The following is a 16,641-nucleotide window of genomic DNA, read 5'->3' on the forward strand; positions in this document are numbered from 1 at the left end:
AATGTGCCACGGACACTCTTTGGACACGTCAGGGACCTCATGGGTGCCCGAAGGCGCAGGATGTTCTTCCCACGATAGCGCCGGGGAAGACCCAAAGAGGGACGAAAGCCTGAACAGTGAAATTTCAGAAACTACATACAATCACCGGGCTCCGTTTTGATTAAGAAGATCCGGTTGGTTATTCCCACTCCCATGAAACCCACCATATGACATGTTCTGGAAAACCCTAAAACGCCCCATCCAAGATAAAATAATCGCAAAGTGAGAGGTAGCAAGATGCGAGAACATCGGAAAACCGAACTCCGGGGAGCACGTCCCAGCCTAGCCCTTGGGCAATGAAACTCCTCGCGGTGCAAAGGTGGCAAAAATGCACCATGCGTCCAGAACTTCCCAAGCAGGTCCGTCAAGTCCATTAAATACACCCCAGTTCCGGCATGGTCTCATTGGCAGTATAAATCGAGCGAACGCCAGTATGTGTGTGTTGGGTTCGGTTCGTGGTGTAAAAGAGACCGTTGGCTGCAACCAAGCGCTGGCGTTGAAAGAAAGACAAAAAAGAAAATTGGCTGGTGTTGAGTCGTGAGAACATCAGTCTATAAACATTGAGAACCAGCGACCGTGGAAAATCATGTCGCGTAGGCAGTGCTCGGGGGAGCACCTTTGAATTATTGCGGCAGCATGCTCTTAGACTCCTCCTCGCTGAGGACGATGTCGTGGACGGGGTCTCGCTGGTTCTCAAGGGGGACGTAGTCGCAATCGATGTACGGGGGAAGGAAGATTTCTAAAAGGTGAGAGTTAGCAAGGTCGTCAGTTGGCAAGGGGTAATTGTCACGCACCTGGGTTCCAAAGATAGCCCTGGCTAGAGGATAGGTAGGAGATCTGCGATACATTATAAGCTCGAGGAACGGCACTTCACGGAGTGGAGCGACTTTACCAGTTGAGGCGAACCATCCGGATCGCCGATGTTGATCACAGTACACTCCTGCTTGGAGAGCGCCGTGCCTATACAGAGAATTAGCTTCTAGCCCAACAGCAACAACTCCTGACTAACAAGGTCGGAGGTGTAGAGCTGTCTGTCGGTGCCCACGCTAGACTTCGGAAGAGGCGCGACATACTCAGAAGACTGGGACGGCGTCCATGGCCCATCTTATGTTTATGGTTAGAAGGCGAGATGCCCACCTGGAGCGAGCTCGAATAGGAAGACGAAGAACTGGCGGCAGACTTGGAAGAGCTCCCGCTACCCCGGAAGACGGTAGTCGCGGCAGGAGTTGCCGGAATGGCAATCGACGACGACATCGTTTGTGGAGGATGGGAGAGGCGGCAGTGGCAGGAGCTTCAGGGGATACGATAAGGGAACCAAAAAGGCGGAGGGTGGGGGAGCTTGCTGGGACGTTGGTGGGAGCGAGACGACGGAAGAAAGAAACGAACAAGAGCAGGATGAAGTACGAGAACTCGTCTGCTACCTGAAGGTTGGAAAGAGTCAGACCGAAATGTCGAAGAAGGGATAGATCCGAATGACAGGAGAGATAATAGATGGTCGTACAGTGCCAGCACTGCCCTACGTGCGGTTGGAGCAGGCAGGCAGCATCAGATCGCCGGACCGGTACTGGCAAGACCATGGAGTCATCTCACTTTGGCCTCAGACGAAAGGGTTGGTACATGTGGGGGAGGAATTGTTAAAGACATAGACTCAGAATTGGTGGTTGTGTCTAACGGACTCCGATGGCGGACGAGCCTAGGCCCAGGATTGCCCCGCCTGTGGCTGTTATCGGCCAATCGGGGGGACATTGGATGCCTCCATACCTAAGCCGCCGTTGGAGCCACTCGTTTAGGATGGGGCGATATAATGCACGTGACTTTGCATGTGCCGAAGCTACGGAGTACTTTCATGATTAGCTAAGCTAGCGAGGTATCGGCGTTGCGTTTGCAGTTGACGCCTACAACCTGGAAGCAAACGGCTAAGAACAGCAAGCTCACGAACCTCGTCATATTTGCCATCAACAACACTCTCCTACCCACCTCCCACGACGAGACACACGCGTTACCATATCGACCTGAACATTAACCTCGACGTACTCACTTAAGCTTTCCGGTGACCAAAGAGATTGATCGACAAAATGGGCGACATCCTTGTTGATAGCCCGGCAAATCAAGTCCCTCCTCATAAGCGGGTTGCGACATCAACAATTCCCAACATCGAGAACTTCGAGGGTATTTCGACAGAGGGTGGTGACGACTATGCGACGCTAAAGAAGCTTCAGAGACAACTGGAGTATATTCATCTGCAGGAGGAGTATATCAAGGATGAGCAGAGGTACGCTTCTCGAACCGAACAGGCAAGCCGGCACTACGCGCAGTCTCTGACTAGGTTGGAACAGGAGTCTCAAAAGAGAACTCGTGCGAGCTCAAGAGGAAATCAAACGTATCCAGAGTGTACCGCTCGTCATCGGCCAATTCATGGAAGCAATCGATCAAAAGTGAGCACTGCTATTGTCTCCCCTCGGGCTACGCTCCAAGCTCAGAATCGCGTTTAACCACATTTTCTTTTTTTATCACTCTAGTACCGGCATCGTTCAATCCTCTACAGGCAGCAACTACGTCGTCCGTATTTTGTCGACACTAGACCGCGAACTTCTCAAGCCTTCTTCCTCCGTCGCTCTTCACCGTCACTCCAATGCGCTCGTCGACATTCTCCCCCCGGAAGCGGACTCGTCCATTGCTATGCTAGGCGCTGATGAGAAGCCCGACGTGACCTACGCCGACGTTGGTGGACTCGACATGCAAAAGCAGGAGATTCGTGAAGCCGTCGAGCTGCCGCTCACACACTTCGACCTCTACAAGCAGATCGGCATCGACCCACCCCGTGGCGTGCTGGTATGTCCGAAACCCTCCATCGTCCCAATCCTAGCATATCTGGCTTCTCTCGTTCTCTTGCTCACAAGGAACTTTTTTTTTTTTTAGCTCTACGGTCCCCCAGGAACAGGCAAGACCATGCTCGTCAAGGCCGTCGCCAACTCGACCACAGCAAACTTCATCCGCGTCGTCGGCTCCGAGTTCGTCCAGAAATACCTCGGCGAGGGCCCCCGCATGGTTCGCGACGTCTTCCGCATGGCCCGCGAGAACTCCCCCGCCATCATCTTCATCGACGAAATCGACGCCATCGCCACCAAGCGCTTCGACGCCCAGACCGGCGCCGACCGCGAAGTCCAGCGTATCCTCCTCGAGCTCCTCAACCAGATGGACGGCTTCGACCAAACCTCCAACGTCAAGGTCATCATGGCCACCAACCGCGCCGACACCCTCGACCCGGCCCTGCTCCGCCCCGGCCGTCTGGACCGCAAGATCGAGTTCCCCTCCCTCCGCGACCGCCGCGAGCGCCGCCTCATCTTCTCCACCATCGCCTCCAAGATGAGCCTCGCCCCCGAGGTCGACCTCGACTCCCTCATCGTCCGCAATGACCCCCTCAGCGGCGCCGTTATCGCCGCCATCATGCAGGAGGCCGGCTTGCGCGCCGTCCGCAAGAACCGATACCAAATCATCCAGAGCGACCTCGAGGATGCCTACTCGAGCCAGGTCAAGGGTACCTCGGATGAGAACAAATTTGATTTCTACAAGTAAATTAAAAAGGGTGGGGCCGTCGGCCGGGGCATTCGTTCGCGGTTTGCGTGTTTTCTCGACGTCTTGCGCGGAAGGAGTGGTTAGACAGGTCCAAGGGCGCGTTCTTTTGGTGTTGACGGTCGAGAAGCCGGGGGTGTAATCAGATACTTTGCCCATTTGGAAGGCAGGGCCCGGCTTGCGGTAGTAGGGAGACTGAATGGGGCATACGTGGGTGGTTGATTCCATAGAACGCGGGGATCAGGCCTCAAGGCGTGAACTTCGATGTTATTGTACAATACCACATTACTTGGTCACTCGAGATATTTGGATCCAAGTCCAGCTTCAAGTTGCACACGACACCAGAAGAACATAGCAGAAATGCCTTGCTATGTGGTGAAACTTGAAATCAAGATTTTGGTATCAGGGAGATGCATGATTCATTGCGTGTGCATTGTGTCTATAAGCTGCTGTCCTAAGAAAAGAAGCAAAAGTCCAAGACCAGCCTTGCCAGGCCTGACCCATGCCAGGGTCAACCACAACGCCGAGGCCATTCTATCTATCTTTTGTCCCCTCCCTTTTTGTTTCCTTCTGCCATGTCGTCCATCCATGTTGCCTTGCTCCCGACCGGTTCGGGCTAGGAAATGTAACAGGCGTCAAGTCATGAAAATGACCAGTGCATAAATAAGGCTTGAGAAGAAGCAAGTAAAGAAAAGAAAGCCAACGCCGACCTCGCTGATGCAACCGTTTGAACTCCCATTGCGCGTTCCATCCCGTTCCACAAAAGAACCGACGGTGCGCTCATCTTTCAGAAATAACGGTCCTCCGCGGGTATATCCTCCACCGCAAACTCCAGGTTCGCGTCTCTACATTCTTGTGTTTCGTGTTTCGTGTCACCCTCGTCCTTCCCCCTTCTTCACGCAGTCGACCATGCAACAAACAGTCGACTTCTCTCTATCCTGAGCCGGCGCGCAGTGGAGATAAAGGTAAACGTATTACGAATTAGTATTACCCGGTTCCCCTTTTGGGCCGTGGCCGCTCTCATGGGGCCGAGACCGTGTCGACAGATGCCCGGACATATGTGTCGCCAAGGACTGAAGAGCGGACCGCTGTTCAGCCAGCAGAAAGGGGCGAGGCCATAAGGAGCTCGGCGTCGACGGCCGTGTCACGCGAGCTGTTTGATGCTTGGAAAAAACATATACAGTACAAACTCCGGCCCATCTTTGGGCGACGAGAGTCTTGGGGATCAGGCGTCCAGCCGAACACTGAGCTCCATCAGCAGCCAGACGAACTTCTCGTGCAGTTGGACGAAGAAGTCTGGTAGGCCGACGAGTTCGGCCAAGCCTCTGGACTTGAGAGACAGCGGGCCACCGCCGGTGCCCATGCGACGAGTGAGGGCGCTCCCGCCCGTGAGGAAGCTGCTGCCGCTGCCGTGGTCACGGCCACCATAACCTCCTTCTGCGCGATTCTTCTCGCGGTCTTGCGATTGACGTTGCGAAGATTGTGTAGGTCCGCCAAAATATCCACCTCCAGCCGTGACGGGGCTAGCCTCGGCAGCCTTCTCGGCCTCGGCCTCCGCAAGCTTCTGAATCCAGGACGCCATTTCACGAAAGGCGGTTGCGATGAAACCGAAGAGCTTCATGAACAACCGCTCCTTGTGCGTACTCAATGCCAGGAAGGCATACACGCGTTTGTGGCCACGGGCATGGACGTCAGGAATGCGGAAGATGTAGGCAATAGTGTAGCCAGTCTGAGGGTCACCAAAAAAGATGGGGCCCCCTGAAGCTGCAGCGCCGGCGCTATGAGTGGTAACAAAGGGTTGGGACGTCGCATTCGGAGGAGCCTGGGGATGGATGACGTTGCTGGCTCCACCGGAACCGGTATGCGGGGTCCGGGGCAGGGTTTCGAAGGAGAGGGCTCGGAGACAAGAGGCGCGTACGACGGAGAAAGAATTCGGGACTAGGGGCTCGTGGGTCGACGTGTAATTCATGTAATGCGTATGGCCCCGGAGACTGCGAGTCGTCGATGATATGCTCGATCGAGTCGTGCTTGAGCAGGGGGTTCTTCGAGGGGGGTGGCTGGGTTGACCTTCGCCATCGGTATCGCTCGCGGAGGAGGCCTGGGAGGGCGGAGGCGACGTGCCTTCTTCGCCAGAATTATATACCTGAGCCCAGGGGAAACGAGTGCGCAGAGTAGGCCCGCGGTCCTCGTTTGCACTGATGTCCTGTGGGATGGTCATGGCGCAGTTCTCACAAGGGCTTGCGCGTTTGGTGACGAGATCGTCATAGGTCCTTCGGAAGTTGCTCGAGTTGCGGCGGGATTGGGATTGATCGGCCGTGTGGTTGGGACTATCTGGTGGGGTGTCGATGGGAGTTGCTGGGGAGCGGTCAGATGCATTGGGGACGGATGTCTGTACTGATATGTGGGCTTCTTTGTCCGATGCAGAACGAAGGCCATTGAGCTTCAGACTGCCGAGCGTATCGGTTATTCCAACCGTGCGGCGATCTTTAACATCGGCAACATCGGCAACATCGGCGTCATCGAAACATATAGAGCAGGGTTGAGGTAGGCCCTCGGTGACCATCAGTGGAGTCGGGCCGTGAATGTCGCAATAGTGAGCGAGACATATCTGAAGGAACGGAGTTAGCATGGCCGATGGCAATGGATGAGAATCCCGGCGAACTGGGTCATCGAAGTTAGAAGCATGAGAGAAGGGCGCCCATGTACCCTCGAGCACCGGAAGCCTCATGGCTAACGATAAACTAGAGTAAAAGCATGAGGAACACCAAAAAGCATGGATGATATAAAAGGGAAGATGAAAAAAAGGGGGAAATCAGGGAAGGTAAGGATAACATGTCTCAAAGGACTATGGTCAGAACTTGAATGCAATGAATTCGGGTGATTAAAGAGAGGCCATTCTTTGCTTTTTCTTGGCCTGGCTCCCTCGAACACACTCCCCTCGGGCCATCAAAGGCTCTGACGGCATGACGGGACGGGACACGGAAATTCCGGCTAGGGGGTGATGGAATTGTTGGACATCACCGGCCAAGGGAGAAATGATGGAGGGTGCAAGTAAAGCAAGGTCATTCATCGACCCATGTCTGTACCACAGTGCCAGGTGTTGTAGCATAGAACTCATGGGCAGCCATGGACGGACAACCAAAATAGCTGAATGTCTGTGACCGACGTTGCTGATAGGGCATGTCCGAGAGAGATTATGCGACAAGAATGCTCCCTTCATGAACCATGGTACCGTACCATGGAACGAGCGGGTAAATACAAGAACAGAAGTGTTGTTGGAAGTACATCAGAAGGAGGGTAAGGTAGGCAAGTTCGCATAAAGCGACAGGGGAGCAGCTGGTGTCGATCCTGATTTTGACATGCAGAGATAGGACTTCTCCATGGGATATTGAAGACATTGGGCACATGGCAGGGAAAGCGGTGTGAGGCGGTGAGAAGTCGCACTTCCAGAAGCCCAATGACAGTGTTTTGCGTTATTGTTTGAGGAGACAGGCGATGGAATGCTGACGGAAGATCAAGGTAGTAATCCGGGATTTTGGGGGAAGGAGGGAGGGGGACGCACTTGCGCAGAAGATAAGAAATGCAAGACAACAAGAAGCAGATTCGGGAAGCAAGGGATGTGGTTCGGAGGGAAGGAAAAGAAGAAAACAAGTTATGACCCCAAAATAGGAACTCCTGGAAAGATCAATGGTTTTAACTTACTATCGCTGTCATGACGTATGAAGAATCCGCCAAAGGTCGCAAGGGGTTCTTTGGACTCGGATGCGCGCCTGGTGATATTTTCGTATTTGCCTCACTTATCATTTGATGGAGAGCGAGGGGGTTTGGTTTGCCAAGGGATAGTCTGGCAAAACAAACCGCAACTGAGGTGAATATAAGGTAGGTAGGTCGCGAGTGGACGAATGGGTAGGGTGAAGAAAAGAAAAAAGAACGCGGTGGGCTTAATTTGTGGTGGATGATGGAGGTGAACTTTGATAAAGGAAAGTACGAAGAGCAGGTAGATGGATCAACAAGTTAAAAAGGGGAAAGGGAAGAAAAAAAGAGAGAAGGGTATTATCTGGAAGCGCTTGCTGTTTGTTAATAGAAAAGAAGAAAGAAGAGGGAAAAAAGGCGGAGGTGTTCAAAAAGAGGACACCAAGACGACGAATTCATGCACTTCGGTTCGTGTGCCGATGGTTGTTCGCGGCTTTTTGTTGTTGGTTTCATGGGTGTCCCTTCGGATGGGAAGGTTTGTTGGTACGAGACGAAAGCTGCCCTCCTTCTATTTCCCACCCCTCCCCCCCTTCTCCTTCCAATCCCCGATCCCCCCAATTCCATCTCCGGCAATTCCTCGTGGGGTGCGACTGCCACTTATCCAAACTGCCAAATGCAGCAGTCAGCGAAAGTGGAGCCAGCGTTCGACACCCATGACGGCGTGCAACCTTGGAAGGGCCTTGGAAGCTACGGAGCTAAAATAAAGAAAAAAGGCCTGGAGTCTAGACTCGAAAAGACAAGACGTTGTATCCGTAGTACTTCGTGCGTCGTACCGCCATGCCATGTCAGAGCCATTTAGGTAAAGTCGCACTATTCCGTACCTACAATGTACCCTTACCTCCGAGATGGCAGGGTATCTTATCCGCCTCTCCGAACTCCGTACCAAATAATTCTCTGAGGACGAGGACAAGTGCCAGGGTATGTTCAAGCAATGACGAATATTTTCGTGCATCTAGGGGGTTTCACGGTGGGGGGTACCGAAGACAGACCAAGTGCCCTTATTCAACGGTCGCTACTCAGTACCGAGTACGAGCCCGTTGCTCTACCTGCCATGTGTATTCGTACAACGTACTTCGTACATACAACGTACCTGACGAAGTAAAATCACCATCACTGCAAGGTAGAATGAATGCACCTTGTCAGCAACCCGCTCTTCGGCTCAGATCCCCCATGCAGGTCAAGTCAGGCCACTGCTTCATCGTGGACCGGGGGAAGGCTTGATCGAGAGCCAGGAAGGGGAGTTGGCCGATATCAGTCCCGCACCCGGCAAGCCCCGGCACTATGAAATGCCTTTGGTCCCATTCCGCAGCCAACGTTGAACGTTGGAATCGCTTTTAGTTCGCTAGAGGGGACGCTTGGTTGTAACTAAGTAGGCCTGCCATGGTTTAGCGTCTCTCTAAGGCGCCTAAGGTACGTAGGCTTCGTAATTAGCGTGCGGAGTATTATTCATCAAATTCCTTACCTTTGATTTAAGCCGAGCTAAGTGTACCCGTACTGAGTAGAAGCCCCAATCTTGCCGAGTCGTTCCCGGCATAATTACACATCAACCGCGGCATATAGAACATCAGTGCCATACACAAGAACAAGAGACTGAAATGACGCGTATATAAGGTAGAGAGAAGACGATGGACAAGAGGCGCACATACAAAGCAGCGCGGGAAACAGCGCGGAGAACCCACGAGTCTGGGACGAGTTTGGGATTCGGATTGTGATTGGAATCCCCTTGCCTCTCACTGGTTCCGAGTGTCCCGTCTAGCTTGGCCCAAGTCGGCATAATCGACCCTAATAGGCTGTCTGGGAGAGGAGAGCACGTTACGAATATAGGTGGACCCACCCCCGTCATTACATAGGCACGGCATGTTGATCGATGGCCCCTGGCCTACCGGCCTTCTCTAACAGAACAGGGGTGCTGGAAGGGGCACAGACAACCCGCCATTCGCAACGCCTTCACGCCCTTCACACGTGGATATCCTGACAATAACCTTTTTAGCCGTTAATAAGCCAAGCCACCATCATTTCCCTTCTTGATTCCTTCTGGCACGGGCTTGTCAGACACGTGCGTGTCCCAGCAATCAGGGGCTTATGACGAACAGGGGGCCTTACCTGACCATCACTCCATCAGCTGCTGTTCTTCTGGGCGTACGTGTATCTTAAGATCAGCGCTCCCAAATCAACGAATACATACAACGTATGTACGAAGCACGTGAACAGCCACGATGTCTGTGGATATTGACAGGCCAATTCCATTACACGTATCCGTGGGTAATTACTCGGTTGCAGGACATGTTCTGTGCGTGTAAAGGAAATGACTTGATGTCTGATTCCTGTTCCGACGGGCAACGGTAGATATGTACATATGTCGAGTCCTGTAGGTTTAACGTTATCTCCCGCTCAGCCTCGAATGAGAGATGGGGCTGGCGTGAAAGATGGAGATAACAGCACCGGTGATTGGGCTCAATCCAATTCCAGATTAGAGTGTCGTCATCTCATTTCATGTGGTGGTCAATGCCATCTATATACGTTCATGGCAGCACGAACCACAATCCACTGCTGTGTACGGTACATGTGAGCATAAAGAAAAAAATTGATTAGTATAGCATTAATAGTATACATGGCGATAATGACACTCAATGATAAGAATAGAACACGGTTTAGTTGGTGATGTATCGGTAGCTGTATATACGAAGTAATAATAGGTGGTGGTTAGGTGTAACTACCTACGGCCGTTTGACTGACTCGTTACCTAAGGTACAGGTGTCCGTAGACTGTCAAATCATCGTTGGTTCTGTCTCCGTACCGAGTACCTATGGATGCATAATACGACACGCCTCCTTGCACAGGACATTCGAGAACTTTTCTACGCTACTTTTAATGGAGCAGATGAGCAGCGCCCACATCATCTCGGCGAGAGTCCAAATTTGGATCCCAAATTTAGATTCCGAACACCTCCTTCCCGTCGCCCCTGTGCGACATGTTACAACATACATTTCACTTCCCACTGCGTTCCCAGCACACACAGAGGTGATGGATATAATTACTTCATTGCGTACGTTGTATGTTGTACGTTGTATGTACGACATGGATACTAGCTACATGACGTACGTACATTCGGAAGCACGAAAGTGAGAACAATCGTCAATACCTTGTTTGTACTTTGTCCAGGAGTTCTGTGGTTCTCTGCAGAAAAAACGAGATATCTTTCTTATACCTCAACATGAAAATAATGAAACTTTGTCGAGACCCCGATAAGTGCCGGTCTCGAAGCCCTCTCTTTCCGACCCCTACACCGTAATCTACCTCGACAGCCGGGACCCTTCGATCTACAGTCCGGTCACCTGTTCTAGATACACATCGCGAGAGGCTCTCGGATTGATCGACGCGCCGGTGAAAGCTAGCGGGCGGGACGGCTTTTCCCAACTTGTCATGTCCTTCCTATTCGACCTATTTCGGCCGTCATCTCGTGGCATCAGGGATTTGGCGCCTTTCATGTGCCTCACCGCTGAAACGGTATCTTTTGACCTCCCGCCCGTGCGGCAGCATGGAGAGGCCCGGTCGGAACTACCTATTAGGATTCTGCTCTTCATGGATATATCCTAGCAACCCTACAGATTTGCCTTCTTTTTCCCCCCCACATGCGGTCTTCTGCTCCCAGAAATTGGCTTCTTTTCCAACCAGGGTACACCCTTATCTTTGAAGCAACCCCAATGTTCCTCTCACTTCTTCACCACGAGGCTAGCACACGTGGTCACGATCTTTTTTCTTGTCCGGGCTGTTCTTTTTTTCCCCTTAGGCCGTCTCCCAAATCTAATCCTGCTGCGACCTTGGTGCTTCCTCGGTCCCATGTTGGTCTCTTCTCGTCCGCCTCGGCGCTTTTCTGTATCGTTTGACCGAGAACTCACCGGATCATTCAATCGTCGGGCACGGGCAGTGTGCTCCGTGCTTGCATTCTCATTTCGACTCGCTTCTTATTAGCGAGGCGGTGCAGCCGGAGATTCCACCAAGAAGCCCTTCGACTCCGGAGACCATAACTCCTTTCAACTCGCAATCCTTCTTCTCATCTGTAGGTATTAGGCGCTTCCCCAAAGTGGAGCGGGATATTCCGGGAGTAAGTTACGCGACCGGATCCTCCTGGTCAACGTCCAAGCAGAACCTGGTGTTGAGATTCCTACATTCGTCAAGGAACAATTCCTTTGTCATGGACAGGCCATGTAAGCTAAGGTAGGCAGGTATGGATAGTTAGGTAAGTTAAAACTCGCAGCAAACCCCGAGGTAGGTAAAGTATGTGCATGTAACTGTATGTACGTAAGGTGTTAGCTGGACGAAGAACTACCGATAACTGGTTTTACCTCCACCTTCTCCAGTTCCCCGTCCATCCAACAGCTGCATGAAGACTTGTTCTGTTCCTGTTCCGCAGACTCGGTGTAAATCACATGTTGTCATTCCCAACGGTCCGACGAGCCATATCCTTTTCCCCTCCCCTCTCCGGTCTCGGTGTGGGCTCTGACGAATTGATGATCTGTGATAGGGGCTTATCCACGTCAACTCTACTTCCGGCCGCCTATTCGAGCAACTTCGGCCGCAGTTTTCCCGCTGAATCACATGCATATGTATGTTATCCCATGTTCCGTCACCATCAAATCCATCGCAAATGGTCTCTTCTTGGCCGACACCGCTGCATATACCGTACGAACGAATATAGGTACTTCAACCCAGGGGTCGAAAGAATTAGGTAGGGCTGTTTATCGTTGGTCTGCATCCCCGGCACCTGCATCTCGCTTAACATCCTGCTGCACGTTTCATCTGAAGAATTCAAAACCCCCTACGATCATACCGATAATCCTTCGTACAACGTACAACGTACAGACCAGAGTACATAATTACCCCACTACCAAACGTGTTGACAGCCTTGCAGAGACCGGAAAACCCCGCGGGAGCGGAGCGGAGTCTCTTCCCGGATCACGATGCCTACGGTACATACGTGGGTTTGTACGTACTCCGTGGCTTCAAGTGGCTCCCTTCCTCCCACTCTTCGAGCGGTTTCCACGTGCATACGACGTACATAGGAACGAACGTCCTAGTCAGGGGTTAGGACGATCGGACGCGAATGCCCAGACAACCGAGAGAGCGGGCGGTTCGCTCCTTTGCAATTGTGGCGGAGGCGGGCGGGACGGAGGAGGGGAATGCCCGCTTTGCCATGTCATTTTAGCCGTCAACCTCTCGTCTCAATGCGCTCAATGCGTGTGCCATCGGTAGTCGGGTTGCGGGCCGATTCATATCATCAAGGACCCATTGGCCTTTTGCCGAGACTACGAATACATTAGCAATATTAGGCTCTGACATGACAGAGCTCTCATAATATGTGATTATGGCTGTGGGAGTTTGTGTTTTGTATGAATAGATCAGGAAGTGAGTGGGTGCATTACCCGACGGTTGGTCGTGATAAACCCACGCTCCGGTTGAGGTGAGACAAATGGGCTGTCAAAGGAGTCTCTACTCCGTAATCCTGAGATCTTTTAAAAAGAAGAAGTAAACTCGAGGGACCCTAGCCGATCGAACTGGCCCCGTGGGAATGAAGCAATTTACCTCATCTTATGGCCCTTTTCCCGCTGTCAACAACTCGTCAACCAACCTCCCTACCTATGTAAGGTAAGGAAATTGTAAATTGCCCTTTTTGGCATGACGCATTCCACAACCGAGCCACACGGCTCTTTTCGGCGACACACAAGGGGGATGAGCGAGACAACATGTGGTTTGGTTCGCTAATAACCGGCTGCCCTGTATTTCTACTCAGTATCGCGTATCGACTTCGGTACCATATGGAGGAGACCCGCCCAGCGTTGATTCTCCCCCTGATTAATAAACAAATATATACAAAAAAAAACCCCCATGATCAGTTGCGCCCGTTCCCCCCCTTCACCGAAACCTGCCTAGGGAAATGGAAGCGGCACATGCAGAGCCGGCCTGCTGTGCCTCGCTGGTCGGCATCTCCCGAAGCCTCTTTCCCCCTCGGGTAGTAAGACGCGAGCCACGAACGGAACGGACCGGGACGGTACAATCCCACGCCCGTTCATCGACTGACCGCTGTCCCCTCGACGTTCACCCCTGAGAAGGGGAAAGAGATCGGCCGAGGAAAAGAATGCCATCGAGGCTTTTTTGCTCCTGTCACCCTCGGCTGGCTCCAAAGCCGCGCCGCATCGCGCTCACATGCTGAAACCCGAATCTAAATGCCTTTTTTTTTTCCGTAAAAAGAAAAGAAATACAGAACAGGAAGCAAAGCGCCTCAGCAAAAACCATGCGAAAAGTCCCCAGCTGAACCCAAGCCAAGCAAGCGTCAACCCCTCGGTTCGCGCCGTTTGGCCTTTTTCCTCCCGTCGAACGCCTGCCTGTATGTGATGTAAAACAATGGAAGAGTAAGCTGGAGGTTGCCATAGTCGTACATAATCATCGACCCCATGATATCGCGTTGATGATTCTACCGCGTTAAGAGCAAGGCAGGCAGAGAAGAACGGGATTTTTCATCGCCGTTCGCTTTCAAACCTCATCTAAATCTCGATGACCATGGCCCCCGCACCTTCCCTTTTCTTTCTCATGCGGATAACCCTCGGCGAGTGAAGCGGGACAGATCCTCCCTCGTCAGCTCAAGTCCCGGTCGCCGCTCCTCACGGGCCGGGTCATGGCGTCAATCGACGTAAGGATCTCCGACCTCCAACCTCTTAGGGGCCCGCTCCTCGAATCCCTCGGCCGGGTCGTCCACAAGCGGGCCGTAGCGGTGCAGCCACATCTGGCGCAGCGTCTGGTAGAGGAAAAGGAACTGGTCCGGCGACTGCACCATGAGCAGCCGCTGCTCGCGGAGCTTCTCGACGGTCTGTACGATGGGGTCGGGGAAGGCGTCGTCGTCCGAGTCGTCTCCTCCTCCGCTGCTCAATGTGACGTTGAGGGACCCGTCGTAGTTCTCCAGTGTGCCGGCGTCGAGCTCGCGCTTGAGGTGCTCGAGAGTGATGAATGTCCCGGTCCGACCCACTCCGGCGCTGCAGTGGATGATGCGCGGGTTCGCTTCCTCCTGGTCGTCCTTCTCCTTCTTCTTTTCTTGGCCGGTAGACTCGGTTGCTCTCGAGCGGGGCACGTCGTTTCCGTTGCGCTCGGACGTGGCACCATCGGGCTGGGGCGCCTTGCCCGTGTTGTAGTCCCGCGACAGGCGCATCAGGGCGAGAAAGCTTTCGACGTCCTCGAGCGCTGGCGCGCCGAAGTCGGGCCACCTGGTGTAGTAGAAGTGCCAGATGGTCCATTCCTCGGGCTTCACGCGTTCCTCGTCTTCTCCATCCTCGAGACTGGCGCCTCCGTCCTCCTCGTCTTCGTCGTGTTCGTCATCTTCATCCGTCTCCGAGTTCTCCCGGCTTTCGGGAGGGTCAACTCGGAGAACCAATTTCCGCAGCTCAATGGCTCCTCCTTCCAGTTCTTGTACAGATTCGCAGCGCAGCTCGGCCCTCCATCCGTCCTCCCAGCCATCGTTGCGGTTGAGGACCCAGGGACCTTCTTCGGGAGACATGGGGAGATAGGGGAAGCACTTTTCGTGCTGTCCCTCAATCATGGTGGTGAGCTGGACAATAACTACGGGGTTCTCGCTTCGGGTCTGTTCGGCAAGCATGCGCCACACAAAGTCGATGGAAAGCCTGGTGGGTCCTTGCATGGCGATATAGCGCAGCGGAGGCAGGTTTTCGTTCATCGCGGGCAAAGTGACGGGGGAGGCATTGACGTAGTCCAGGGTGGAGTCGGGGACCCGCAGGCGAACGCGGTTGTGGTTGTAGGGTTTGATGTTTGTGTAACGGTCCATGACGCCGCGGCGCATGTCGGTCTGGCGGTAGAAGTTGTACGGGGAGGTGGAATTAAGGTCGGAATCGGGCTGAACGGGCGGTGGGATGGCGAAGGGGAGAAAGATGAACTTTTCCTCGATGGCTAAGCAAGGTTAAAAAAAAAAAAACAGTCAGCCGTGAGCTCAACGTTGGACCAAGAGCGAGGTGGAGGGAGAACATACCATCCAGAGGTTGATCCAAGAAGAAGGGCATCTTGGGCTTCTTCCTAGCATCCCTGGAGTTCCGGCTATCGACTGCTTGGCCATCTCGGTGGCGCACTGATACGGGGGAAGGAGGGCTCGATGCAAAGATGGCGGCACCTTCTTGAATCGAAGTGCGGGTCGACAGAGGAGAAGACGAAGGCAGAGGCGAAGGAGGAGCAGCAGGGGAGCGGGCGCGCTTCGTGGCGCTGCGCAGGTGAAAGTTGCGGAAGGGCCCTTTGCGAAGGGGGTGCAACTGGCCGAAGGACTTCGCGCCGGGACTGGCCATGGTCGACGGGGATGAGTCGGGCGACTCGCGAGGGGTGAGAGCTCTCGTGTCGGTCACGATGGTGGGTTGTTTTGGCTTGCGCCGAAACTTTGGTATTTCCATGGGTACGTTTGTGTCTCTGGTATTGCGGTGGTGCGATGAAGTAAGTTGGATGGGAACGTGGCAACGACTGTGGTGATTACGTAGAGGCGGAACGGAAGAGGCCGATACCTAATAGGCTGCGCGAGGAGTTGGACTAGAGTTGTCGGGGGCTAAAATAATCGCGCGGAAATCGCCTTGGAGAACGTCGAAAAGGGAATGAAGGGAATAAGAGAAAAGGGAGGAAGTGCGGGATCTGGCGGAGGTCGTCGTGGCAGCTTTTGAGGAAAGGAGTCGTTCGGCGGTTTACGTCTTTTTTTTCTTCTCTTTTTTTTTCCTTGTTCCTTTGTTCCTTTGTTCCTTCTTTCTCTTACCCCCTTACCCTGGTCGCTCTCGTTGGACGTCGCTTGTTGTGCAGGATGATGTCCCGGCCAGGGTTGTCGCGTGGTACTCGCGTTAGTGGGTGATTAGGCGGGGCTTTTCAAGGGAGAGTTGCACAGGTGAGAGCGGGATTGATGTCCGCATTCCCTGACGTTCGGCTTTTCTGTTTACATACGTAGGTAGGTACGTTCGTGAAAGATGCCGCCGATGTAGGGAGGAGTGCGGAGTATGAACTCGGGACCGAGTATGGAATACTTTCGAGTACTACCTGAAGTGTTAGTAGTTTACAGCAAGTACGGTACCTTAGGCTAACTTGTGGGTTTCGTCGAGAAAATGGCGAGTTTCAGGTATTGCTTCGTACTTTGTAGTTTTCTTATCTTCCTTCTTCTTTTGTCCAGCAGGTTTATTTCGTCAGACGGGCACGTGCGAAGCGGGGGCGTTGATAATACTCGGTACGGAGTATTCGTAATTACTTCGT

The 16,641-nt window shown here is 53.1% G+C and overlaps 5 protein-coding genes across 5 annotated transcripts; 2 read left to right on the top strand and 3 right to left on the bottom strand.

The window, feature by feature from the left end:
* Nucleotides 1–662: 662 nt before the first annotated feature.
* On the bottom strand, nt 663–1,785 carry SODALDRAFT_362658 (hypothetical protein; the record flags this gene model as incomplete). The annotated part of the gene is made up of 6 exons (XM_028614479.1): nt 663–778; nt 946–999; nt 1,113–1,330; nt 1,426–1,453; nt 1,541–1,603; nt 1,716–1,785. The coding sequence occupies 6 exons, from the start codon at nt 1,783–1,785 to the stop codon at nt 663–665; spliced, it is 549 nt and encodes a 182-aa protein (XP_028463624.1).
* Nucleotides 1,786–1,995: 210 nt separating this feature from the next.
* On the top strand, nt 1,996–4,022 carry SODALDRAFT_328213 (26S proteasome subunit P45 family protein). The gene is made up of 4 exons (XM_028610631.1): nt 1,996–2,311; nt 2,376–2,474; nt 2,559–2,871; nt 2,959–4,022. The coding sequence occupies exons 1-4, from the start codon at nt 2,115–2,117 to the stop codon at nt 3,613–3,615; spliced, it is 1,266 nt and encodes a 421-aa protein (XP_028463625.1). The 5' UTR covers nt 1,996–2,114; the 3' UTR covers nt 3,616–4,022.
* A 610-nt stretch (nt 4,023–4,632) lies between these two features.
* Nucleotides 4,633–7,805, bottom strand: SODALDRAFT_381108 (hypothetical protein). The gene is made up of 3 exons (XM_028615148.1): nt 7,315–7,805; nt 4,803–6,220; nt 4,633–4,700 (listed from the first exon to the last, which is right to left on the bottom strand). Exons 1-2 carry the CDS (start codon nt 7,414–7,416, stop codon nt 4,838–4,840), a joined length of 1,485 nt encoding a protein of 494 aa, XP_028463626.1. The 5' UTR covers nt 7,417–7,805; the 3' UTR covers nt 4,633–4,700; nt 4,803–4,837.
* A 4,009-nt stretch (nt 7,806–11,814) lies between these two features.
* SODALDRAFT_52040 (hypothetical protein) lies at nt 11,815–13,064 on the top strand. The gene has a single exon (XM_028615437.1). It carries the CDS (start codon nt 11,965–11,967, stop codon nt 12,616–12,618), a length of 654 nt encoding a protein of 217 aa, XP_028463627.1. The 5' UTR covers nt 11,815–11,964; the 3' UTR covers nt 12,619–13,064.
* An 855-nt stretch (nt 13,065–13,919) lies between these two features.
* On the bottom strand, nt 13,920–16,180 carry SODALDRAFT_52071 (phosphatases II). The gene is made up of 2 exons (XM_028615439.1): nt 15,398–16,180; nt 13,920–15,318 (listed from the first exon to the last, which is right to left on the bottom strand). The coding sequence occupies exons 1-2, from the start codon at nt 15,804–15,806 to the stop codon at nt 14,045–14,047; spliced, it is 1,683 nt and encodes a 560-aa protein (XP_028463628.1). The 5' UTR covers nt 15,807–16,180; the 3' UTR covers nt 13,920–14,044.
* Nucleotides 16,181–16,641: the final 461 nt, after the last annotated feature.

The sequence above is a fragment of the Sodiomyces alkalinus genome (genome assembly GCF_003711515.1).
Source record: "Sodiomyces alkalinus F11 unplaced genomic scaffold SODALscaffold_10, whole genome shotgun sequence".
Taxonomy (NCBI): Eukaryota; Fungi; Ascomycota; class Sordariomycetes; order Glomerellales; family Plectosphaerellaceae; genus Sodiomyces; species Sodiomyces alkalinus.

Bases quoted from the DNA above. Each gene is read 5' to 3' on its own strand.
- SODALDRAFT_52040 (XM_028615437.1), top strand. From the start codon at position 11,965: ATGCATATGTATGTTATCCCATGTTCCGTCACCATCAAATCCATCGCA.
- SODALDRAFT_52071 (XM_028615439.1), bottom strand. From the start codon at position 15,806: ATGGAAATACCAAAGTTTCGGCGCAAGCCAAAACAACCCACCATCGTG. The intron at 15,319-15,397 runs GTATGTTCTCCC...AACCTTGCTTAG, and splicing joins CTTGGATCAACCTCTGGATG to CCATCGAGGAAAAGTTCATC.
- SODALDRAFT_381108 (XM_028615148.1), bottom strand. From the start codon at position 7,416: ATGATAAGTGAGGCAAATACGAAAATATCACCAGGCGCGCATCCGAGT. The intron at 6,221-7,314 runs GTAAGTTAAAAC...CCGTTCCTTCAG, and splicing joins CATACGTCATGACAGCGATA to ATATGTCTCGCTCACTATTG.
- SODALDRAFT_328213 (XM_028610631.1), top strand. From the start codon at position 2,115: ATGGGCGACATCCTTGTTGATAGCCCGGCAAATCAAGTCCCTCCTCAT. The intron at 2,475-2,558 runs GTGAGCACTGCT...TTATCACTCTAG, and splicing joins ATGGAAGCAATCGATCAAAA to TACCGGCATCGTTCAATCCT. The intron at 2,872-2,958 runs GTATGTCCGAAA...TTTTTTTTTTAG, and splicing joins ACCCACCCCGTGGCGTGCTG to CTCTACGGTCCCCCAGGAAC.